This window comes from Filicampus tigris, chromosome 7 (genome assembly GCF_054856515.1).
Source record: "Filicampus tigris isolate MCC_2025a chromosome 7, RoL_Ftig_1.0, whole genome shotgun sequence".
Lineage (NCBI taxonomy): Eukaryota > Metazoa > Chordata > Actinopteri > Syngnathiformes > Syngnathidae > Filicampus > Filicampus tigris.
The window spans coordinates 15,902,670-15,928,746 of NC_141223.1; the positions used below are offsets into that span (position 1 = coordinate 15,902,670).

Consider the following 26,077-nt stretch of genomic DNA (forward strand, 5'->3'; position numbering starts at 1 on the left):
CCCTTTTGGAAAAAACGAACAAGCAAAAAAAAAAAAAAAAAAAAAAACCCAACAACAACAAAAATCTGTCCTCAATTTAGACTTTTTTCCCCCTCAAATCATCTCATTAGTATTGCATAGATTTCTTTTTCATTTACTTTTGGTCAATTTTTGTTGTTGTTGAAGATGGGGTGAGAATGGAGGGAAGAGGAATTGGAAAGAGAGAAAAAGAGAAGACGGTGCTGAGGACACAGACCAGGAAGAAACGGCAACATTTTGCTCGTATTGGTTAAAACGGATGACGGCAATTACTGATTGGCAAAAAACTATTTATTTTTTTTGTTCTCTTTTTGCCATTAGTCATTTACAGTGTCCTGACAGCACCCTCCACTCCGGGAAATCAAGAAAAGCAAAGGAAAAAGGATTGGTCACCTTATCCAGCAACAAAGGGCATTGTGGGTAAATATGTGGTTTCATTTCAGGTTGATCAACACCCCCCTAAATTCCGTCGCTCCCCTCCCATCCAATTCGGACGCCTCAGCATATAACTCTATGATCTAATACACAAACATCGGCAGTCGTGTGACAATCCCCCCCCACCCCCCCCCCCGCCCCCCACCCCACCCCTTCCTTTGGAACCCTTGGACCCCCAACCCAAAATGATAATAAAATAAATTTAGCATAAGTATCAAGATTAGCTCGCCCTTCCCTGTTTCTTTGCCCCCCACCCCTCAAAAAGGCAGAGAGGGTGAAGTTAAGCGCCTCCCCTTCACTCCCACAACATCAAGGAAGTAAGTCTAACTACAATGGGAAGCCGTTGTAGCATTTATTGCATATCCTTGATAGCCAGCTGAAGGTGCAAGTACCAGCTCTTTGTCCTCACTAGTAAAACAATTCAGCGCACTAGTAGAATGACTCTTGCGGGTAGCGTTTTCCTTCAACCAGGACTAAACCTTGCGCTATAGTTCAAAGATATCAAATAAATGCTCGGCTTTCAAGGGCCATGTACTAGTATGCACATTGTCCAGACTAGTAAGACGAGAATGCGCACTAGTAGAACTTGAGTTCCTCTACTCTGACACATCTGCACACAAGTAAGCAAGTAACATACTAGTGCAGCAACATGTTGTCAACTGATGCTATGTTTTGGACTCACAAGTAACATTTGATGGTACAACCAGTGCTTTGAAGTGTTATACTAGACCACAGACATTAAGCTAGATCTCCAGCTATCGAATAAACACTAACAATTTTCCATTGCTTACTAGTAAGTACTGTAGGTCAAACGTGGCTCTCGTAGTGTGCATATTGTAGGCCAAAATTGTCTCTATTAGTTGAGAAAAAAAAAAAGAGATGATACTTATAAGACAAAGTTTGACTAACTAGTGTGCCCAGTCCTACGAGTGCACTTATTTGTTTTAATAATGAGGGCAAATAGCATACTAGTAAATGGACCTTAAGATAGACAAAGGATACTGAAGAAAAGCTTAAACATAATTTATTTGTAAGGTGTAATTGAGTATTAGTAGGGTACTAAAGTTACTAGAACAACACATTCATTCTACCAGTGCGCTGAAGTCTTACTAGAGTCAAGTCTTAGTAGGGAGGACAAAGAGCGTACTAGTAAATGGACCTTCAGCTGGATATCAAGGATATTGAATAAACAGCTTTCCATAAACTACACATCACTCGACACACTCAAACACTTTCAAACCGGCACACGAGGGGGTGGCACCTCGCAGTCGACTTACTTCCTGACATCCGCTCCCCCCTCCCCTGACACCGGCCCCCTTGCAATCCATCGCCCTTACAGGTCACTCTCGCCGTACAGGGCGGTGGAGAAGGACATGTAGTCGAGGGCGCCGGGGACGGCATCGGGCCCCGAGTAGGGCGCCATCCTGGCGATGCAGTACTCAGCCTGGTCGGGCGGCAGCTCCCGCCTTAGCTCGTCGGCAGTGATGAAGTTCTGACGGAAACGGAAATAGTAAGGATGAAAACGGAGAGCGGATCTGCGCAGTGCATCGGCGCCCATCTGTCTAATGGGTGCAGTTCAAATTTGGGAGCAATCAAACTAAACCTCTGGGAGGACTCGGTCTTGAATGACCACTTGAAATGTTCAAAATGAGCCTAAAATGGCCGCTTAAAACCAAAACAGAGTTGTCCATTTCTGGCGGTGGTTTCGACCCAGTTTTGTCTCCAATTCCTTGTCGGTGTTGGTGCTGGGCTACATCAAATGAGCTAACGACGTTGACCATATCCATGCAGTAGTGTAAGCCAGCTCGGCCAGTTTCACCCTCACCTTATCCGCAGCCAGTATCTTGAAGGAGGCGATGACCTGGTCTGCGGTGTCCGTGTCCGTGGTCTCCCGAGACATGAAGTCGATGAAGGCCTGGAAGGTGACGGTGCCCGTGTTGTTGGGGTCCACGATGCCCATGATGCGGGCAAACTCGGCGTCGCCCTGATGGACCACAAAAAAAGGCAAACAAAAAAAGAGGTTAACCTGGAAGACACTCAAACAACACAAATCAAACACCACAAACGCGCAGGAGATGAACATTTCTGGGGAAACACAGCGTGAGGACGCAACAACAACACACATGCAACATTTGCTAGCTCATACAAGACAAATGCTTTAACGTTCAACTGTGCTAGAAAGAGAAAATGACAGGCAGGGTGAGGAAAGCCAGCAAGGTGCCTGCAGGTGAACGCATCCAATAAACTGCATTTATACCTCGTGTACATGACTGAAATTGGGGCTCACCTGTTTTCTGAAGCTGAGCCACGATTGGTCACTAGCTCAGCCCTGAGCAGTTGTGATATCATTTTCAGTCGACAGAATTGACAAAATGACCGCCCCATGAAATGGCTAAAATACGAGTGGATTTTTGCTGCTTAATTCACATTCCACAAATGCATTATTAATCAAAATGCCTTGATCTTATTTCGGAACGCACCCACGATTTTGGAACGAGGATTTTGGCTTCCGTGTCAGAGCTCTACTGTTATTGATGTGGCTTTTTGTAAAATCTATTTCCCCAGGAAACACTACTTAGACTCTGGAGAGATGTATACATGTTTTTTCCTGTATGATGCATTTTTTGACCATTGTAACTTATACTCCAGAGCAATTTATAGTCTGAAAAAAAACTGTACTTATAGCCAAATTTTCCACCAATCAATGAAACAGTTAAGCATCATAATGGAATGCTGTTTTAGTGCCCCAATTATTGGACCTGCAGACACCCCGATGAGAGGAGCGCTAAAGCCAGCATTGGCATCAGTACCAGGCTGTTTCCTGTAGAAATGAGCAGAGCCCGGTAATCCTCTGCCACCATCTGTCCCGATCGCTTCTGTAGGGGGGCCAGCAGGGCGGGAAATTTATAATAGAAAAGCGACACGAGTGGTAAGACAGATATAGAAAAAGAGGACATGTTTGGGGAAGCGAGGGAAGAGGAAAAAACAGGTAAAAAGCATCAAGAGTCAAAGTTGAGAGCAAAGTAAAGACTGACTGGAGCGACCCCAAGACAACACCTGTACAAAGCAACAGAGACCCCTGGAGGACACACGGGGACGCAACGTCCTCAAGCTCGTGATGACCTTCATCCTGAGGAGCCTTGGAAGCAGGAAAACCAACCAGGCACTGACCAGTCGGACACTCGTTCCAATATAATCTCTTTGGGCACGATTTCTATGAGGCATTTGTATTTTGTAACTTTATTGACACGGTTAAAATTGGTATCGGTGCATTTATATCGGCATTGACGTTCTAATACCTGGTATCAACAAGTTTACACCTGGTACCCGTTTTGCATCTGCAGCACGTTAACTGAATGCGTACAGGCCTATCTTTTTTCTTCTATTTATAAATCTACATATGGTATCAACAAGTCTGCACCTGGTATCAAAGCATTTACATCTAGTATCAATGCATTTTCATGTGATATCAACTCGTGCCCACTTACTTCACGAGTGGTATCAAAGTTGCTTTTTTGGTGAGGCAAATTTAAAAAACAGGTCAAACTAAAACCACGTCTGACTGGCAGTGATGTCAGCTTTCCTGACTTCCGTGTGGCCTCCCCTCGGACTCTTTCCCCCTCCGGTACAGGGGTTCCTACCTGCTTGTCGTTCTCCACGTCGTAGCCCAAACTGATCAAACAGGCCTTGAACTCCTCGGCCATGAGGGCCCCGCTGTGGTCCTGGGGCGGGCCAATGACAGCCAATGACAAAGCACCACGTCACACACCAACCCGACCGAATCGCAACCACGGGGTGAGAGGAGATGGGCGGCGGGATGGACCATGCGGAGGGGACGATGGGACAAATGGCAAAGAGACAAGGATGGTTGTTTAAACAAATGTTCACACCGCATCAAATACGGTGCTGAAATGCATGTTGGGACATCAGATTTGTTTTTACCACCAAAAGGACTAAACAGCAACATGCTAAGAGACAAGTGACACAAAAGACAGACATTGTGGATGTATGAGTGACACCCCGTGTGCGTCATTTACAGTCAAACAGTGACCACTAGTGGTGATTCCTCATCCCTTGGTGGGCTAAATAATCAATTCCAGCCATAAAAACCTCCAAACGTCTCCAAAAGTGTGGGATTATTTATAGTCAAACATTCACTGTCCTTCTGAGTGACAGAAATGAACAAGTGATACTGACTCGCTCGGCTCCTCTTTCAGCCCCTCCGATGGTCTGAACATGATCATGCGCATGAATATCACCCAACTTGCCTTGACAGCCTTTACTATTACTCACTTTATTTCAACTGTACAAGGTGTGTGTCATCGTGAACTAAGTGGGGAAACTCTGGCGCAGTCAGTCGCTGCACTTGTGTTGTGTCAGCGTGTCCCATGGATTACTTGCGTTTACTTCTACATTATCATAAATAACTACCAGGGGCGTCTTAATTAAAGGACACAAATTGTGCGCATGCCTGTGCCCTTACATTTGTGTATTGACTACTATTTATTTCAAAGACGCAAGATGGCCGTTTACAACACAAATAACGCAGGCACAAACTGATTTTGAGGGATGTTACGCCCTGAAAAGTGTAGTAAAAATATTAAGTGCAGCAAGGCATGCCTGACCTTGTCAAAGTGGTTGAAGGAGGCGCGGTACTCGTACAGCTCCTCCTGGCTGATGCCCTTGGCGTCACGCGTCAGGATCTGGTTCTCGATCTCGTTGATGGTCCTGGCGATGGTGGTGAGCAGCTGCTCCCAGCCCACGCGGATGTGCTGCAGAAGGACGCACGCGTCAACAAACGTCTTACAGGGTTTCGGACCCACGCAAGGGTGTGTTACTACCTCCATGGAGTAGGGCGTGTACGTGTTGTCAAAGATGAGGGCCTCCTGGATGAGCTTGTGGACGCCCTCCAGCTGGTCGATGTTGGGCTTGTAGTCAACGATGCTGCGCTCGTACTCCTTCAGGTTGGTCAGCTGGTCCTCCAGGGTGCCGATCATCTCGATGGATATCGTGCCAATTTCCTGTCCGCGCGACATTTCCATTCATTCAATCAGGAAACGCTATCTGGCGACCATTCCGGCTTATGAGCCAACGCGTTTAAGTACCTCCATCTTGTTTTGTATCCAGGGTCCGACCACGTTAGCTTGCTCGGCAAAGTTGCGCCTCAGGTTGTCGTTGGACTGCTGCTTGCGAAGCTCTTCCTGCAGGGCCCGGTCACGCTGAGGCACCAGCTTCTCTGCCTGCGCGCGCACACATTAATAAACCCTTGAGCATGACTTCATAAGATTTCTCATCTTCACATGGGGTAGGATTAAAGGTAGCAGAAGACTCTGATTTACAGTTTTACCCCTTTTTAAAACGGACATCACATTTTTTTTCAAGAATATGCTCCCAGCAGGCCCAATGGTTGGAACACGGCATTCTGATTAATATTGCGTTTGTGGAATATGAGTTAAGCTTTAGAAAACAGGTCAGCTGTGATTGGTTGTTACCAGAACAGTTGTGATGTCATTTTCAGTTGACAGAGGTGACAAAATGGCCGCCCCGAGAGATGGCTAAAAACGGGTGGATTAACTCTTATTCCGCAAACATCCTCACACTCAAATAGCCACATGCCAGGTGCAACAACATAGAATAAGTCCCTCCTACTTACTCTTGTTGGGGAGGTGAAAACTAGCGTTCTCAAGGTGCCAATTATAGTGACACACCCACTTAACCACTGGCTAACTTAAGTCAGCCAATCACAGCGGTTCTTCATCTACCGGATGACATCATTCACGGAACACACACTCTACCTGATCCCACTTGCTGTCAATGCTCTGTGGCGTGATGGTGGTGTACTGGTTGGTTCCACTCAGCTTGATGCCATTGTGCTGGGCGATCTTCTGCACCTCACTGTGGATGGCCTGGATCGCCTCACGCTCCTTGTTGGCATCAGGCAGGGTGGACTTGAACTGCTCGTGGGCACGGATCAGGCTCTGAAGGAGCAAAAGGTCCATTATTTTATCATCCGCTGTGCGTTTTGTCCTCTCGGTCGAGTTCCTGACGCGTACCTGGATCTCTTCAATGTTGTGGACGATAAACATGTCCTGTAGGTCCTCCATGGCCCCCTCCATCCAGTTGTTGAAGGGCGCTGCGCGTTTGGCGTACTCCAGGTAAAGCTCATCGATGGACTCCAGCAGTTTCTCCGTTTTCTGAAAAATAATAATTAAAAAAAAAAAAGACGACTAAACGTGAGTCCAAGAGGGTCTTCAAGTTCTGTTGATTCTGGTGAGCACGTTGTAGGTCTCCAACCTGAAGTGAGTCCCTGCGCCTCTGGGTGAGTTCCCCAAGGCTGTCCCACTGCATGCAAATTTTCTGGCAGCGAGCGTTGACGTTGGGGGCGTCGTAGTAGTCCAGCTCACTGCAAGACAACATGAGATGCTTAACATGAAACAAAAATAGAAACATATATTAGATAGCAGTGCTGAGTGCTATGGCCTTAAGATAAAATCCCAAACTTTTTTCCACAATTTGGTTTTCATTTGAATTTGTATAATTTTATTGCTTGTAGGTTAAGTGAAAACCTCAAATTCACCATCTCAAGAATGACAAAAGAATCAAAATGATTTCTACTACAGAAATTAAGTAGCAGCAGGCCTTCTTCAAAGTATTTTCCGACAATATGTGTTTAAGGAATTTGAATATAGAATACCAGTTGCATTTTTCGAATTGACCAACTCAAGCAAAATTAACTATGCTAGCACACCACAAAGCAAATTATTGTAATCATTTTTTGGGATTGTATTAAAAACCACTGGGCATCTTCAAACAAGTTTTAAACGTAGTTTTATCTTCTAATATTTTACAATATGCATATTTATAATGAACCTTTTTTTGCCCATGTATTCAGGGATTGTTGATCAATTGACAATTTATTGGTTCTTCACGCACTTGAGTTCCTGCGCGATGGCAGCAATCTGCTCCACTCGGTCCTGATGGGCGGCCAAGTCGCTGTCGAAGGCCTCGTGTTTACGGAGCAGCGCCTTTACCTCGGACAGCGAGGCTGTCTCATAGTCTCTCTGGGTCAGCATGGCCTCCTTCCCTGTAAATCACATAGAACAGAACTCAAAAACTACAGTAAAAGTACGTTGTTGACTAGCACATCCAATAATTTATAATACTGTACACCAAATGCCCGATATTGAAAATGTAACTAGCTATACACCATTTCACATATCAAAAAGGAATTAAGTATACGTCTGTCATAATTAAAGCCGCAAAAAAAAGTCTTGAGAAGCCATGCCTGCAAAGACACACAAAGTCATCTATTGTGATTGAAAGTGGCCATATTAGAGTCCTTTTGGCCATTTTGAGGGGTCCTTTAGAAATGAATTTACCCTTGAGATTTTTTTTTCAACTGCTATGAAATTGAAAGCACGTGCACTAGAAGGCTGAGGGACACTTTATAAACATTTGAGTTTTGGTCATCATGCGCACAAGGAGCCATGCCTGAAGAAACACAGCAAGTTTTGCATTTTGGTTCCTAACCAGCCATTTTTGAGCGGCAAAGTCGGATGAAATGCCATGAAATTCTAATAGGTCCCATATCCCAAACATCATCAACTACTAACCGTTCTACTAATTGGTAGCCATGTCTATCAAGAGTAGACTACTCAAAATGAAGAAGGGAAGCTGCAATTTTGGTTTGAAAGGACCATTTTCAGGGCATCTTCAAAACCAAACTACTCAACTTGACGTCTGGTTTCCAGTTGGTTAAATTTGCGGCAAATATGGAGATTACAATGCCAATTGTTGCGTTGGCAAAGAATGGATGGGTATCGTTTTGCTTTGGTCCTTTGTTATAGTAGGAGTGGGGAGTCTTTCGATTTACCGTCGGTCCAGGATTCGTGGATGGAAGCCTTCTGGCGGAACTTCTCAGCCAGGTGGTCCAATCTTTCCAGACGTCGTATCTCGTTGAGGAGCCACTCCTCGTAGCCCTTCTCTGCACCCTCCAGAGTGTGCCACGCCCTGTTGATATCCTAAATAGCGAATGTGCGGGACAGAGACGTGATCATCAAAAATTCACAGTACACTACACCAAGGTTTTGTGATTTGAAAGTGTGTACTTACAGCCACCATGTGTCCCTCTGAAGGCATGAAGGCAGGTCTGCCACCCAATCTCAGTTTGGTCTGCAGCGTGTTGAAGTTGATCTCCAGCTGACATTTCTCCTGGACCTGTGGGACCAACATTGCTACTTCTTAGAGGGAACACAACAAATTTGAACCAGTTAAGTGGTAGCACTAAAGTAAAGAGGCGTACTAGCAGAATCCAAAATCACACTTAAAGCACATTAATGAACCACACAAAGCATCAAAGCATGAAACTGTTCCATGGATGGCTATGATATAACATCAGCAGGCTACATAATGTATAGATTGGGTAATATTTGGTGAAGATATGTGAAATTAAAGGTCAGGCATTAAGTTGCTAGAGAATGGCGAAAATCATAATCAAAGTTGGTGAAATATACTTCTTAGCAACGCATACTAGCACTATCCATCCATTATCCAATTCGCTTCTCCTCACAAGGTTCGCGGGCATGCTGGAGCCTATCCCAGCTGTTTTCGGGCAGTAGACAGGGTACAACCTGAACTGGCTGCCAGTTAATCGCACTTACCAGAAATTTATGAAATTGAAACTGCTTATTTCACATAACATTAACTTTATGATCCCAAATTTTCATACAGATATCCCAACAGAAACTTGTATTGAAAAAAAGGTACAATTTTAAGAAGATTATTATTTTATTTTGAAATTCATTTTGACCCTTGAAGTGTCGCATGGATTTTGAAGTAATTCTGACCAATCAGAAGCGGACTTTCAGGATTTGCCTAGCAACAAGGATGTTTGGTTTGCACCACAAGGGATTGTATTGCAGCCTCTTGTCTTGTAATGTAGATTTAAATTAAATCTGAGACTAGAGAGAACGCCAAGTTGTTGATACCGGACATGATATGGTTTCAGAGTGGCAGATTTGGTGGGTAGGTGTGTTTAAAAATTCCAGTGCGATTATCGAGTGGTGTGATGTGTGTTTAGATCGCTTATGTTGTGGTAAGGGGTGTGTTGATTAATAGGTCGCAGTGGTTCCATGTAGTCGAGAAAAGACGAGGGTAGCTGTAAAATTTAAACAATGAGGTCCACGTGGACGTGGATAAGAACCTTTGGTGGCTTGTGGACGCGACGGTAGTCACGGAAGTCCTCCAGCTTCTGCTGCATCTCAGACATTGTCTTCTCTGGATTTCTGTTCTCCAGCCAGGGAATGGTGCGACGAATCCACTCCAGGAGCTATGTGAGAGGAGGATGGAATCATCAATAGGAATAATGTAGGACAGGCGAGTCATGTCTGGTTTGTACTCACATCACTGGCCAGTTTCTCATACTCCTGCATCAAGTGCTCATTCTCCTGGTTGACTGCCAGTACTTTGCAGATGCGATTGGCTGCGGTCTCAGCCTATGGGGAGGACACACATGCTGGTGAGAGATGCTAGCAATACCTAGACATGCATTATTATTATTAGCTGATTCCCCCCCCCCCCACCACTACAATTGGTGAATTCAGTTTTTTTTAATTCATGCATTTTTTTTATTCATTCATCTAATTAAAGTTATTGTGAATACAATTGTAAAATGTCTAATTTAACTCATTCACTACCAGATATTTTCAGACCCTCTTTTACCCTAACGTTTGAAAAAAATTTGAATTAAAAAAAAACAAAAAACAAAAAAAACTCCTGGTATTGAATGGCTGGACTGTAATAAGACATGTAAATATGTCTTTGTTAAAAACATTTTAAATCAATTTAATTATAAGAAATTTCCTCAAAAATACTACTACTAATTTAAAGTTACAAATCCATTTAATATTTTTTCACAATTTATTATTACCCCAAAATATTAGTAAAACAAACTATTTTACATGATAAATAAAATCAATGTTAAACATGCATGTTCAATTTAACACATGCATTAAGCATTTACGCATTTTACTAAATCATATTACATTTTCTTGTTAAAGTGTTTATTTTACCATTTGTTTGGCCAACTAGTTATAATAAAGCTAAAACATTTGATTAAATACAATAATTACACTTTAAATGTATATGTAAAATTCCTTATTTCAGTAATTTAGTTAGCGTTATAAGAAATGGATTGGAATGTTAATGTTAAATGTTGCCAAATTGTTTATTCTGCAATTATTTTCAAGTATAATACATTAGAAAAAGATTTTAAAATGAGAATGATTTTATCATCACAATAAACGATTTTATAAAGCTTAAACTTTTTTTTATTTTTATTTTTTACCTCAGCTAAAAATTCCGTTTTAAAAAATAAAACGTGCTCAGAAGTGTGTTAGAGTCTACTCTTCAAGTTCAAGTCATTGGCGTGAACACACACAAGCAATGATTAGGTGCAAAATTTCATTGCCAAAAAAAAAAAAAGAAAAAAGAAAAAAATTGCACGTGTTTTACGGGGGAAAAAATTTAAATAAACTACCGTAAAAAAAAAAAAAAAAAAACAACAACCCAGCAGCCTCACTTGAATGGTTACAACATGCAGGAAGCTGCTGGCTGTTAGTTTCATGTGCCTCAATCACACACACTGTGTTTGAAAAAAACAACACCATGCGTCTCAAGCGGATCCATACATCGAGTACATCTGGTTCAAGTGGTGCTGAAGTCCAGTGGATCCTACGACATTAACTACTGGACTGCAGGAATACAAAAACAGCATATTTGACAAGTAAATTCAATAATGATCTAGAGTAAATTGATTTTTGAATCAGTTTTGGGGTTCCAGTAACAAAACTATTTTGATAGAACAAAAAAAAAGATAATTCACAGACAATCTTAAAAAACATGGAATTGTGGAATTAAACAGCAACTGAAGCAAAGTGGAAAGATTGACTCACGTTTCTCAAAGAAATCAACACTTCCTAAAGTCACACAGTAAACTGAGAATCCCCAGTTACATATGCGTTATTTCTGACTCTTAAGAAAATAGAAAAGATTGTATATACAGTGCTAGGGGTGTAATGGTACATACATTCTGATTTTTCAACACAGTTCAGAAGGGTGCCAAGTTTCTTCAGGGAACATATTAAGTAATGGTAAGGAAGTTTTACAACCTGTGAATGGCGCATGCACTGCTTTTGGAAGTACGGCATAGTATTGCACCAAGTACCGGTACCAGTAGCATAGCGTACATTTTAGGGGGCAAAAATTACACGATACTGTAATTTCCAAATACTGGTACTTGGCGCGCTCCCACAGCGTGTCAGCTGTCAAGTTGCACAGAAGGCGGAAAACTGTCTGACGCGTATCAAGGTCAAGTCCTTGCCGTGTAAATGTATAGATAAATATCAGAGTCTGGATGTGTACTTTGCCACGTTCACGGCCATCTAACTTAACTAGCTTTTTTTGTTTTTATGAAGGACAGAGTGTGCATATTTTGAGCCGGCTTATTCAAAGAAGCAACGCAATGACTTAAATGCGTTGCGACCTGCTCGGTACATTTTGGCAACGAAGACTGCGCGCTTCTCTATTTCATTCAGTGGCACATGTGGAATTATAAATACTGTTAGGTAATAGGTACTGTTGGAAAATGCAATATGTATATGGCCGTTTGGGTCATGAACTATTAAGCGATGGCAAGCTTAACCCCCAGAAATGTATTTATTGTGTGTGTGAAATCAGGTGGGCCACTCTTGGATCACTTGTGCCATATAACAAGCAGATGTTTGTACTTAAATATTGATTTTATCGTTTGTAATACACTCAAACTCATAACGGGAATAAACACAAACATTGACGTCACTCGCGAACGGTACAAGACACGAGGTGCATTCAACAAAGAGAGGGGTGAAATCATTTTGCTATTTTACTTAATTCACCCCATCCTCCCATCCTCAATTCTAGTGATTGGGGGGTGAAATGTAAATTTTTCAATTAGATTTTATACTCCCCAAAGGCTAAAATGATAAACATTAAAACGATAAATCTTTTGGTGCCCAAAAAAACATTTGTGCAGTACTGGATATGCTGTACATTAAATTATTGTTAGTGTTTAATAATGTCCAAAGTGTTTTTCTTTAGTTGTTCAAAACAATCTAAAGTGTTTTATAAATGTTCAAAATGTATTTTTTTTCATTTGATCAAACTTATTCTAATTAGTGTCTTTATAGTAATCGTTTGAATTAAGTTGTTTAGATGTGTGCTATTATTTCAATGCTTTTACTGATGTTTTTTTTTTCTTTTGAAGTTTTTGCCATGGTACCGTTTCAGTACTGGTATCGAGGTACTTTATGTAGGTATGTTCAAAATTTCTTTGTGACAAGAAAAATTGTTTGCGACCATTCAAACTGTTAGCCAATGTCTGTCGAACGTCTTTGCAAACTTTATCGAACCCTGACGAAAAAACAACATTCACCACACAGTGAGATACCACCTTTAAAAATGACTTTAAAACCGTCGTACGTACCAAACCCTAATTTTTTGGCATACCAAGTTACACCCTTAGCATGTACAGGGCCTAAAGGGACAAGTCTCTGTGTCCTTTCAGGCTTCAATTCACAAAATCATTTTGCTATGACTGATTCACATCCTTGGAGGCTCAGAGTAAACAAATGACAATTGTGACAACGCTGTAAAATGACTTTAGGAAGGTGAGGGCGGACAAAGCACTTTTATTTTGGGAGAGAGAAATAGAGTCGGTATTTAAAGCACAGAAGCGTGTTTGGAGAGTTCCCATCAAGACACCGAAACTAGATGGTTCAGTTTAGCCGACATCAAAGAGAAAATGTATGTACCGGTACATAACTTGCTTTTCAACAAGATGCTATTCAGGAAATAGGAAAGTTCATGAGTAGCTTCATCCAGAGGGAAGCAGAAAACTACTTTCTTTGATCATGCACAAACGCAGATACCCCCCAACAAAAAAAAAAAAAAAAACACCCTATCAATCGATTGCCTATGACTATACGCGGATTCACTGTGCACTTATACTGCATATGATGGGAACTCTCAGTTTTAGGGCGTGTTGGATGCGCGTACCTTCTGCGCGCCAGAGAAGGCGTGATAGAAGCAGGACACATAGGTCATAATAGCCTTCTCGTCAGGCCTCAGCGTGCCCACGATGTCTGCCCGACAGCCGAAGCGAAGGATGAAAGAAAAAGAGAGAGAAGAAGAACAAAGAGTGAAGCCCAAGCAACCCAAAAGCAACTTCGGAGAGGATGTGGGGTACGTCTTCAACTCCACTTGAAAGCGACGCCAACCCACCGATGGAGCGTCAAAGCTCACCTTTGAACACAAATGCAACAATCTACCCATTCACTCATTAAACACATACTGGTGAAAGGTCTTACAAAATATATATATATTTTTTTTTCTTACATATACATCTGATCTAACATGCATTAATTAAAGCTATGATTTAATAACATTTTCCCTAATGCGATTATAATTGATTACAAAAATACTAGTAAAATAAACTAATACATTTACACATTCATTTTTATAAATGTTATTATAATTAAATTATTAGTAAACTTAATTTTACATTTACGATTAATATTTACATTAATAACATTGTAATCAGTTATAATCAATTTAACCAAAGCATTAAGAAAATAAACAATTTTAAATAAGCATTTATTTATTTAACATCATGACATTATATTTATTTTACTAATACATTTTCAGTGATCAAATTTACATATAAATTTAAAATGTATTTCACAACATAATAACTCAACACAAAACAGTAAAGAACTATTTTACAGAAATGTAAAATTGTTAATTTTACCGTTTGTTGTAATTAACTGACCAACAATTTGTCAAATAAGGAAAGATGTTAATTTTTTAAACTTTGTTGGTTGGTTATAGTTAAATAAGATAGCATCGGCCTTCAATTCCTCATGCATAACGAGGCGGGGATATAATTAAGGGAACAAAACGTGTCCACAAGATTCAGACAGAAAGAAACATATCGACCAGTCGGGTCAAATTAACTTCCCTAAAAATGAAACAAAATCCTCTTATCTTATTCACTCTTATAACTATCATTTTACAGCAATCATATTGGGACTCAATATGATTACCAGGCTGAGTTACAGCTATGGAACATGCGAGAAAGACTTCACACTTGACCTCCTCTAGGTTATTTTATTTTATTTGCTCTCAAAGTTGAAGTAAACCCAAACATATTTTTTTTTCAAGAATATGTTCTATGCAAGCCCACTAGTTGAAACATGGCATTCAGATAAATATTGCGTTTGTGGAATAAGAGTTAATGCACCTGTTTGTATTCATCTCAGGGGGCGGCCATTTTGTCACTTCTGTCGAATGAAAATAAAAACACAACTGCTCAGGGCTCAGGTAACGACCAATCACGGCTCAGCTTCAGAAAACAGGTCAGCCTTGATTGGTTGTTACCTGAGCCCTGAGTAGTTGTGTTTTTATTTTCAGTCGACAGAAGTGACAATATGTTTGGGTTGATTTCCACTTTAAGAATCTTAAAAAAATATATTTTTAATTGTTAATGCACTTTCACCAGCTGAGTGCCTTTGACTGTATGATGTAGATTACTGGGTAGTTGTATCCCAACACATCCTTTTGCTGTGCAGAGCCGGAGCGGAGAGAGCTGTGAAAGAGGGCGAGGCCATGCTGGACGGAGGGGCGCTTGTTAGTATAAAAGGGAAAAAAAAGGTGGTGGTTGGGGTGGAGTGGGGTTGGGGGTTGACAAAGGGGGCTGACATGGGGTACCTTCTGAGCTCCAGAGAAGGCATGGTAGAAACTGGACACATAAGTCATTATGGCTTTCTCATCTGGACGAGCAGTGTTCACAATGTCTATTGAGGGGGAGGTTATGAAGACGTGATTAAACACGGATGCACATGTATGACACACATACGCACACACGGGAAACCCAAGTGACAACATAATGCACAGTCAGCAAAACAGATATGATAATGACAAATAATGGACACTCAAAAGGCATGCCAGTAATGGCTGCTGCTGCCAAAGCTCTTTATCGACACCACTTGCTTGAAACCCTACTTTGAAACCTTAACCCTAGCCTGAAACATTAACCCTAGTTTGAACCCCCAAACTAAGCCCCAACTCAGGCTTGAAAAACTACATTCAAAATTCAACTAAATTGAAACCCTAATGCTCATTTGAAACCCTATTCTGAAAGGTCAACCGGGCCTGAAATACAGGTACTACTTTGAAAGCCCAATCCTTGTTTGGGACCCTAACCCTTGCTTGAAATCCTCCTTCGAAAATATAAACCTAAGTCCAACCCTGTTTCCAAACCTTCAAGGGACGGATGGCCATGTTTTCACTAACAAGTTCATGCTATATATTTTTTGATCAGGAAAATGAAAAGAGAGTTTTATCAATACATTTGGGAGAAATTAGGAAATAAGTGACTCCATGAATAACACCTCTTGTTAAAGAGGAGAATGGCCGCGCCCCCTATCGTTCTATCTATATATTTTAGAACTGATGTCATTTTTACATGCAAACCTATTATTTAAGTGCCAATGTTAAGCTCACCCAAGTGTAGCTTTAACACTGGCTTGAAGCACATCATTTGAAACCCCAACTTCACAGCCTAGTCTGAAACCGCAACCCAACTTGATCCACTGACATAGATCCCAAAAAAAGACTCGGAAACCCTACTACGAAACCCTAATCCTTATGTGAAATCCTAACCTAGGCTGAAAACCATCATTTGAAACCCCAACCCTGGCTTGAAACCTTAATTTGAAAGGCTAAGCCTCACTTCCGTGTCAAATCACCCTAAAAGTCAACCCAAAAATGTGTTTTACAAGACTATGTTCTGTGTAGGCCGACTAGTCGAAACACAGCATTCTGATTAATATTGCGTTTGTGGAATATGAGTTAAGCAGTAAAATACACAAGTTTATTCCATCTCAGGGGGCGGCCATTTTGCCACTTGCTGTCGACTGAAAATGACATCACAGTTGCTCAGGGCAAAGGTAACGACCACTCATGGCTCAGCTTCAGAAAACAGGTGAGCCGTGATTGGTCATTACCTCAGCCCTCAGGAACTTTGAGGCGCATAGAACATATTATTGCAAAGAATTTTTTTCTGGGCTGACTTTGTCTTTAAGTGACACATTTTTCATTAGTATAGAAAAACAAAGCAATAAAAAAATAAAAGAAAATTAAAGAATAAAAGAAAAGAAAACATGAATCTGTACAGGAATTGCAAACACAAACAACTATCACATAGTTAGACACAAATGAGGTGTACCTTCTGCATCCAACATTTTGGGGATGTCCAAGTACTTCTCGGCCACCTCAAAGGCATTGTTCAGATTGGTCACCGCGTCATCCTGCGTGATCAGTCACAGACAGACAGACAAAGCAAAAAGCTCGAGTCAGAGCTGAGCAATGCGTTTGCACACCTGCTGAATGCACTTCAAGACAATATTTATTACTAGTTAGCAGAGATGGGCACTTGACCCTATTTTGCCGGTCCGCCCTCAGTCTGTGACCAGGGTACTCTTCCGTCCTCGTCCCTCCGTCCTTACTAATAAAAATAATCGTCCACCGACTCCATCCGTCCTCGTTCTTTAAAAGCACTTCCATCCTTACATTCCGTCAGTCCGCCCCCACCCGCCGCCCATATAAAAACAAAACAAAACAAAAATGGACCTCACTATTGTGAGCCTGCGTGCGCAAGCACACTAAGCATTGGTGGGACATCACGACCGACAGGACACCTGAGCACGCCAGGGGATATCACTCTTCTTTTATAATCATTTTTTTATTTGATTTGATTTTCATACCCAGTGTAACCTCCCTGTCGTGTTTTGTGAATGCTATGAAGTTGTATACTATTTCCCATTTAATGTCCCGCATGTTCTGTATACTTGATTTGATTTCTATCAGTAATAGTCTTTTTGTCCTGAATAGTTCAATAAAGGTTGTTGAGAACAAAAAAAAGCCAGGGGACATCACAATATTTAAGATTGCTTCATGACGCAATACTATTGCGTTTTATTGCAAAATATTTGCCTTATAACGCAATAATTTTCCGTTTTTATTGCGTAATTTCGCAATAAATTATTGTAAAATAACGCAAGGTTATTTGTAGAAGGGGAAGTCTTTCGTTTCCTCCTAAAATAACACAAGGTTAGGCTAACCCTAACCCTAACAAAAGGTTATTTTAGGAGGAAACGAAAGACTTCCACTTCTGTGTCGTTTCAGTGTACCTAGGCGTTGCAGAGATTTTTACGGTCTAAAGATGTCCCACACAAGGACATACTTCGTACTACTTCATAATTATGTACAAATCTTAACATTAAGTTAACAAACCCAAATTGTTATCCACCTTTTTCCTACGCCCAATACATACCATATCCCGGTTGACATACACAAGGCAGGGTGGGTGTGTTTCTGTCAGTCAGTGAAATGGCATCCTGACTCCTGTGGCATAATCCATGGTATTACATGTATTGAACCACTAGAGGGCAGACTACTATCATGTGCAAGTTGATCAAGGCAGCTCTGTGGCATCATAGAAAAGAAGAGTGGTCTTGCTTTTTAAAAGAACCCAACACAACACGTAACAGACCAGTACTTGACCCGGTTAGGGATGAATTGAGGGACGGACGAAACCCACTTCAGTCCTTGCTTAGTTTGTCCTTTTTAAAAGACTTCTTGTCTTCTGTCCGTACACGAAATGAGCATGCGTCCGGGCCGTTCCGTCCCTGGGGCGGAATGCCCATCTCTGCTAGTTAGTCTATACTAGACATCTGGGACAGATGCTTCACATTGAGTGTCAGTCACCTTTCTGAGCTTGTCGTAGTCGATGAGTTCCGGTCTGTGTCTGTGGATCAGAGCGTTGAAGGCGAGGCCGTCCTTCCAGCTGCCAGAACACACGCACGCCAGTTACACCAGCACCACAATGTGTATCACTTTAGTACTGATGTCATTTTTACATGCAAACCTATTACTGTATATTAGTGCCAATGTTAAGTTCACCCAAGTGTCCCTTTAAGTGTTTTGCGGGAAATTATCCAATTGGTACAAAATGTATTTATTTACTTAAATGTATCTTTGGCCAATCCACCCCCGTTCTTGGGGAAAATGCTTATTGGCTGCATCTACCCAACCCGTTTATTCAATAATTTTTGGGGTTATTTCCCCACTCCCCTGTTCATGTATCCTAGCATTAAACTAAGGGACTATAAGGTTTGTTTGAATGTTTTGATTTTGAAATATACACATATTTAATCCTCTTTTATGTGTCAATTTTACAGGAAAATGCAACTGGGAGCGCCACACAGCTTGAAGTGAGCACACTTTGCCTTTATTTGTAGAACTGTGCAAGGCAGAAAGTTTTCTTTTTGTTTTTCCTTAAAGGGATGTTTTACAAAAGGCTGCCATTTCTGGACAGCACACAAAAAGAGTGAAAACAGGCGCCAAAAAATAATTTTTACATTTTGTATTTTAATATCCTCAAATGTTTTTTAAAGCATGCAATGGGGGCAAAACTATTAAAAACGCTTTAATTTTTGGTTGCTTGATATTATACATTTTCATCTATTATGGGAGGGTCTGCAATCTATCTCTGTAATAAGCAAGGTTCACTGTCTTACAGTGCAAACATTTCCACCAGAGGGAGCTCCTGCTACAGATTTGAATAAGAAAAAGAATGTGACATCAAGAGAAAAAAATACGCTACTTGAATACCAGCTGTGCTTGTGTGCTCAGTTTATTTAACAGTGTGTGTGTGCGCGTGCGTGTGTGTGTTACCTAATGTGGAAGTTTTGCACATTGACATTCTTGTAGGGAGCGGTCTTCCTCTGGCACCACAACAGAAGACCCTCCTTAGCCGACGTCTCTGTGAGGTTGACAAGACAGAAAAAGAAGCAGACGATGAAGAAGTCTCTCTGATGGGAACAAATATTTAGAAAGGTTTCATGTGACCTGAAACATTTTAACCAGCCATCAGAGAGAATAAACGTGTGATTTCATGTTGAAATTGTGCATGATCAAACATTTTCTCTCAGAAAGACTTATGAAATAAGATTATTATTATTATTTTTAAATAATATGTGAATAATAAATAGCGTCCGTTGTGAAAATGTTTCGAGAAAACCTTCAACAGAGATGTCCTGGATGGCGAAGCGGAGGATGATGGTCCAGATCATTCCCAGGGTCATCTTGGCGTTTCCATCCACGATTTCTGCAGTGGGAAAAAAGTACCACACAGTCATTTATTTGTTGGAATATAGTGGACTTCAAAGGTCATAAGACAGCAGCACAGAGTAATTTGTCTGAATATTTGTGTTCGAAACAGTAACTAGAAAAATACCAGATAAAAATCAATTTAAGTATGCAACAAATACATTTATAAAAATGTATAATTACAATGCTTTAAATAAATAAAACTATCTACATGTAAATGTATGTACATGTATTCATTATATACTGGTATATATAAACAGGATGTAATCTTCATTTATCAAAAATAAATAAATACAAGAATAATAACAGCCTGCTATGTGTCTGTTTATAAATAAATGTATTCAATTTTAAAATTAATTTTAAAAAATTCCAGTAAAATATGAAAAAAAAGTATTAAATCGTTAAATCGCAAAAATGAGAATCATCAAGCTGGTATGCCTAAACTACATCAACAGAAATGAAGAAAATGTCAAGAATGTGTCAAGGTGTAACAAACATTTCTGTTTGTTCACGTCATCTTTTGCAGTGTCAGATGTACGCATGTGGTCTGGCTGGAATTCCTCACATAGCTTAAATACACAAGATGACACACGCACTTTGGCCTTGACTCATCAACACACACCAGCAGGCTGTGATGTACTGGTGAAGCAGTATGTGGCTCATCACCTATGACAGGGGTGCCCATTACGTCGACCGCGATCGACCGGTCGATCGCAAAGGCATCGTGGGTAGAACACCAGCCTATCATCCGTCCTCACTTCTGTACTGCTACGTTCACACCAACTGCGTTGGGAGCGTTTCTGGCGGTGCGTTTCAATTGGAGTCAATGTAGTTCGCGCGGGGCGTGCGCGGTTGCGTGCGGGGTGGCGCGAATGATGTGTTTGAAGCGGTGGGACGTGGAGCGAAGCACCGGAAATCCGCCCATTTTGTATTTTTAGTAGGTGGTAGTAGAGCCTTGGCCGATAATTCAATATCGATATGTATCGCGATTGTCACGTGATCGATACCAATAGAAAATGCCTTCGATAGAAACGTTCGATAGAAAAAAAAAAAAAAAAGAACAACAAACCCCATCGCAGCATGGTGCGTGATGTAGGCAGCGTGCTTCCGCCTCCAAACATGAAGAAGCGTTTAAACCAAAGAAGAAGCAGCTTTTAAACCAACAAGGAAGAAGCATTTAAACCAACGAGAAGAAGCTGTTAACTCAACGGAGCATGCTCGCGGGCCCGGCGGCCGTGCACTATGCTCGCGGGCCCAGCGGCCGTGCGCTACGCTCGCGTCCAGCGAGCGAGCGCCGTAACTTTGCTCGAATAAATGACCACTTGGCTCAGTACAACTCTTACAATTACACTTTATTATGCATGATAAACCCTATTAAAAACCCGTGGATGGAGCCATGGTGTACAAGTAGAGGAGTTCCTGTCTTTGACATGCTAGTAGTAGTTATCCTTATCCGACACCTGCATCGCACTCAAGGTAAAAATCAAGCAAGTAAAATATGAATGGACTATGGCAATAATGAGTCCGCTAAAAAGATAAAGTAGTCCTAAGACGGTTGGTCAACGATGATGTATGCACTGCAAGAGAGTATTCGTTCACTTACATTGGATGAACATTGAATGAAGGGTAATGTGTCAACAACTGCTTTGGGTTAGACGTAATGCAATTAACCATTTACAATGCACTGATGGAGGACAAACTGCACATTACACTACATAGCCATGTACAAAAAACAGTTAACTGTTATTTAAAGAAAAGGTTCAATACGAAATCAATAATTATCAATATTGACTGATATGAAATACTTAGATTGTGACAGTTTTTCAAACATTTCTTAGCCCTTCTAAGCACATTATCTTTCAAATGGAGTTTATCTAATCTTTATATCGACCAGTTTATTTCACTCTTTCATTACATTGACCTCTTATTAAAGGTTAAGTATTATGTTAAAACAAAATAACCTAAATGTATATTTCTTCGGGTCATTCTTTTCAATAGTTTAAAAAAAAAAAAAAAATTCAATATATATCGATATCGAAAAAATATGAAACACTTATATGGTGACATACTTTTCAGTCATACCTCCCAGCCCTGGGTGGTAGATCATTTTGACTCAGTCATGTCATCAATAGCTCTCAAGCTGAAAAAGTGTGGGCACCCCCAACCTAAGGTCATTTTTGAACACCCTGATCCAAATTTGTATCTCCCATGTGTGTGTGCGCGTGTGTGCGTCTACTGACCCTCTGCGCCAATGGAGACCAGTTTGACTCCCTTGCTGGCGATGAAGTCCAGAGCTTTGTTGACATTGTTGATCTTGTGAACCCTCATCTTGCCTCGCTCTGGCTTGGGTAACCGTTCACCTAAACACACACCAGACAAATGATATAATATAAATATACACATACTGTTGTGTACATGCGCTAGGTAATATATCGCTGGCGTCGGGCCAAAAGTTTGAACTTCGAAATAGTCACTTTTCAGAGGAACCCAAAAATGGCAAGTTTGCTCAGCCGTTAGCATTGCATCGTAAAAGCGAGCAAGCCATTTTCAACACCTTAGATTGGTCAAAAATGTGTAAAAATAACACCCTGGTGTGTGGACTGACCAATAGTATAGATGTGACCAATGAAAATGTGACTTATGAGGTTTTGGCCCAACGGCAGCGATATGTACTGTACATATGTGCTGACTGAAACTCACTTGATGTTTTTGCTGCTAGTGTTTGGATTCCAAGCGAGTGTGGATGGTATGCAGTGCAGGCAATATGTTTGTGTTTCTGTACTATTTACAAGAGTTGTTAGACTGTAAGATGATGCCAAATAAAATCTGTCAAGCTGTGAGTCAGAGAGAAAAATGCATTCACTGGTTTCATACCTTCAACACCCTATCCCTTAAACGGCAGTCTGAAGCTTTAATCCTTTATTTCAAACCCTAATTCAGTTTTAAAGACCTAATTTGAACTCCTAACCCTGGCTTTGAAACCGTCACCGTGACAGCTCACGCGATACCACATGGCATCTTTGATTGGCTGTCGCATCTTCGAGGTCATTCACCAGCAATTCCAATTTGGAGTAGCAACAAAACTAGTGGAAGAACCCCAACTACTGTGTGGCAGTTCAATGCCATTTGGCCATACGGCCTGAGCCTTGCTGTTCTCCACAACACAAGTTTGGACTTCCTTCCGCCTTCCTTAGCGCTAAACCTTTGTATGCCTGACACATGGGAATAACATGAATCAATCTGGCATTACCTGAAATGACCTCCAGAAGCAGCATGAGTTTGAGCCCATCCCTGAAGTCCTCCTCGATGTTTTCAATCTGTGTGCCGGCCTTGCGCAGGTGGGAGTTGCACCACGCTGTGAACGTCTATGAGGACACAAAAACGTGCACAATCCAGGAATGAATCGTTTGCAGCTTTCACTTGCACATACTGTATTACCAACCCTCCTGGTCGACTAGGGGTGTAACGGTATGCTAAAATCACGGTTCGGTTCGGTTCTTGAAACTTTGGTTCAGTACAAAAAAACGGGGAAAAACAAGACAAGTTGTCATTACAGTACATACATACACTTTTTGTGATGAAAAAAATGCAGACACTGTAAGTTACAATTATTGCTAACTATATTAAAACTTTACAATGTAAAAAATACAGTAACTTTAAAGTCTATGAAATTATATACACTTTTTAGGCATTGAAAACTGTTCAACAGCATATGATAAATATCGCTATTTAAGTTTGAGGTTTTTGGCTAAAAAGACTGCTTTCTTCCTCTTCGAAGAAACATTCACTGTCGGATGATGCCGTTTTAAGTGCGTTATTACTTTAGACGTGCCACCTGCAACATAGCTGTCGATCTCCATGGAGCAATGTCGGCACACAACTTTGGGACTTATCCACGTACCTTTCCCCATCCGCGATTTTAACAGGAAAGCCAAAATGTTCCCAAACAGGAGACCCCAGTGCACGGGGGGACCTTCGCGCTCTGGCTTGTTTGCGTATGCCATAATAATGCCAGTTATCCATGATTTTATAAATGATCACGGCTTCTGTGCCCCCACTCTCCGATGTGCAACGCTCAACAGCGTCCGTGTGAAAACTCGCCTACAAGCCCACGCTAATAATAAAAACTGATCAAAAACGGTCTGCTTGCGTACCGAACCGAACATGCCGTACCGAAACGTATTAATACACTCACGTATACCGTTACACCCCTATGGTCGACCTGTATTATGAGAATTTACAAATTCAAATCAATCACCAGTTTGGGGCCCTGGGACCTTTCATTGTTGATGTACTCATTTGTGTTTTTTTCTTTTTTTTTGACTCATTGATGTTTTTATGTAGCAAAAACAGCAGCAACAAAAAACAAACAAACATAACAGGAGGGTTAAAAAAGCTATTGAGTAGACAGGAAGCAAGGTCAGGAACCACTCTGTTGTGACAGGAAGTGGATGTTGGAGCCGCAATATGGTGGCTCTCAAACATGCATTGTTTGGCTTCACATAAACATTTGTTTTTGGGGGTGGGGGGGACATTTTCATCTTTGCTTTTGTTTTCATCATTACTTTCTCACCGCAACGTGCAAGTGAAAACAACCACAATTCAGCTTGATTTTAGTACCTTATTGAAACTCTAACTTGAAAGGCTATTCCAGTCTGGAAACCCTCGCCCTATTTTGAAAACCTAAACCAGGTTTGAAACCCTAATTCTAAAACAGTGACATCTTGGAAACAAGTTGAGATTTATGGCCAGCTGATGTTTTTGTCATCATTTTCCACCACATTGTTGCTTTTGTGAATCCAGCCGAGTTTTGGAGTACATTCCCACACTCATGTCACATTAATCCCGACAGGAACACTGACTAAACATCTGTGATACTTGTAATGAATTCCATAACACAACACAATGACAAATCATGAACAGACGTGTCGTGTGAGGGGGAAAAAAATGCTCATGGCCTCGCTTTGGAATTTGCCATTCTTCGCTTCTGGGCTGCAGGCATTCCCTGGAAAAATGTGCTTTTGTTAATTTGTTTTACATAATCAATGGTGTCGGGCCAAAACTTTGCACCTCCAAATTAGTCACTTTTTAGAAGAGCCCAAAAATGGCAAGTTTGATCAACCATTTGCATTTCATCGTGAAAGAGAGCAAGCCATTTTCAACACTTTAGATTGGTCAGTAATGTGTAAAAATAACAACCACGCGTCTGGACTGAACAATAGTATCAATTTTTGAAAAATATTAAATTCACCAAAAATGGGACCTATGAGGTTTTGGCCCGATGCCAACAATATACATATAAATACATTATATATTATAAAGTATACTATATTTACAAAGTAGGTAAGCACCTTTTTTTAATTAACTCATTTAAAGGAGGAAGGAATCAAGGAAGGAATTGAGGAATAATGAAGGAATTAATGATTGGTTTTTAGAATCTCCACCAGAATCCCACCACTGGACTTTAAACTCAAATTTGAATGCTTAACCCTTGTTTAATATGAACACCGTCTTAAAAGAATAATGTATAATAAAATAATGTGCATGCCTAGTGCCTACTTTTTCCTCACCCAGAGTTGTCTCATTTTGACACACCCCATCAACGAAGACACGTAGTGAATGTTTAAAAAAGCGACATTTTGGCCCTCAATCATGCATCCAATTACCCCCACCTCACCGCTGAGTTGCAAAACATTATAATTGTGTGCTCCTGGTGGTCCCGCCCCCGATTTCAGTATCCCACCACAGTGGTCGGCACAAAGCGCGCATTGAGGCAGGCGGATAATGGCACCCTTCAGCCCCCCGCCAAATAAATGAGAGGGTAGATGGTGGTGGGGGGATACATTTCACATAAACAAACAGACAAATTGGGGGGGTAGGATCGGGACAACAATGCCCCCGTTCTAGCGCATGCACGCTTTAATGCAGCAGGAAGTGGTGCTGCAATGACAGGAAGTTGCCGCTTAGATAAGAATTTGAGCAACACCATTCAGATGTTGTCAACACACAGAAAGGGCACAATAAAATACAAAAGTGTATGATTTATAATTAGGGTTGGTTGTAAAAAATATATTAATCAAGAGAATAATTTTTAATTGAACAACACATATATATACATACATACATACATACACACCCCTACACACATATATACACACACACACACACATATATATATATATATATATACACACATACATACGTATATATGTATATATAACACTGTATCTAATCTCATTATTACACCTGCCAACAAAACAAAACGTACCAATCTGCTTTTAGTCGTGCTAGCAGGGAGGAAGTGTGCTTGTAGTTAGGCATAATAAGGTGTGGCACCACTTGTGCGCTGTTTGATTTA

The 26,077-nt window shown here is 41.0% G+C and overlaps 1 protein-coding gene across 2 annotated transcripts in view; it reads right to left on the reverse strand.

The window, feature by feature from the left end:
- Positions 1-1,313: 1,313 nt before the first annotated feature.
- Positions 1,314-26,077, reverse strand: part of actn4 (actinin, alpha 4) — a 55,084-nt gene continuing 30,320 nt past the window's right edge. Inside the window, exons 2-22 of one of the 2 annotated variants that reach the window (XM_086036139.1) lie at positions 22,970-23,084; positions 21,960-22,079; positions 19,631-19,717; positions 19,285-19,372; positions 18,316-18,394; positions 16,775-16,856; positions 13,546-13,631; positions 9,855-9,947; positions 9,656-9,781; positions 8,566-8,670; positions 8,327-8,474; positions 7,387-7,537; positions 6,748-6,856; positions 6,507-6,647; positions 6,249-6,431; positions 5,559-5,693; positions 5,295-5,474; positions 5,079-5,225; positions 4,095-4,175; positions 2,279-2,437; positions 1,314-1,945 (exon numbers count right to left, since the gene is read on the reverse strand). In XM_086036139.1, coding sequence (XP_085892265.1) covers positions 1,787-1,945; positions 2,279-2,437; positions 4,095-4,175; positions 5,079-5,225; positions 5,295-5,474; positions 5,559-5,693; positions 6,249-6,431; positions 6,507-6,647; positions 6,748-6,856; positions 7,387-7,537; positions 8,327-8,474; positions 8,566-8,670; positions 9,656-9,781; positions 9,855-9,947; positions 13,546-13,631; positions 16,775-16,856; positions 18,316-18,394; positions 19,285-19,372; positions 19,631-19,717; positions 21,960-22,079; positions 22,970-23,084 — 2,574 coding nt within the window. In that variant the 3' untranslated portion in view covers positions 1,314-1,786. Of the gene's footprint in view, positions 1,946-2,278; positions 2,438-4,094; positions 4,176-5,078; positions 5,226-5,294; positions 5,475-5,558; positions 5,694-6,248; positions 6,432-6,506; positions 6,648-6,747; positions 6,857-7,386; positions 7,538-8,326; positions 8,475-8,565; positions 8,671-9,655; positions 9,782-9,854; positions 9,948-13,545; positions 13,632-15,255; positions 15,342-16,774; positions 16,857-18,315; positions 18,395-19,284; positions 19,373-19,630; positions 19,718-21,959; positions 22,080-22,969; positions 23,085-26,077 lie in introns of both variants that reach the window. The other variant, XM_086036138.1, reaches the window with a different exon arrangement.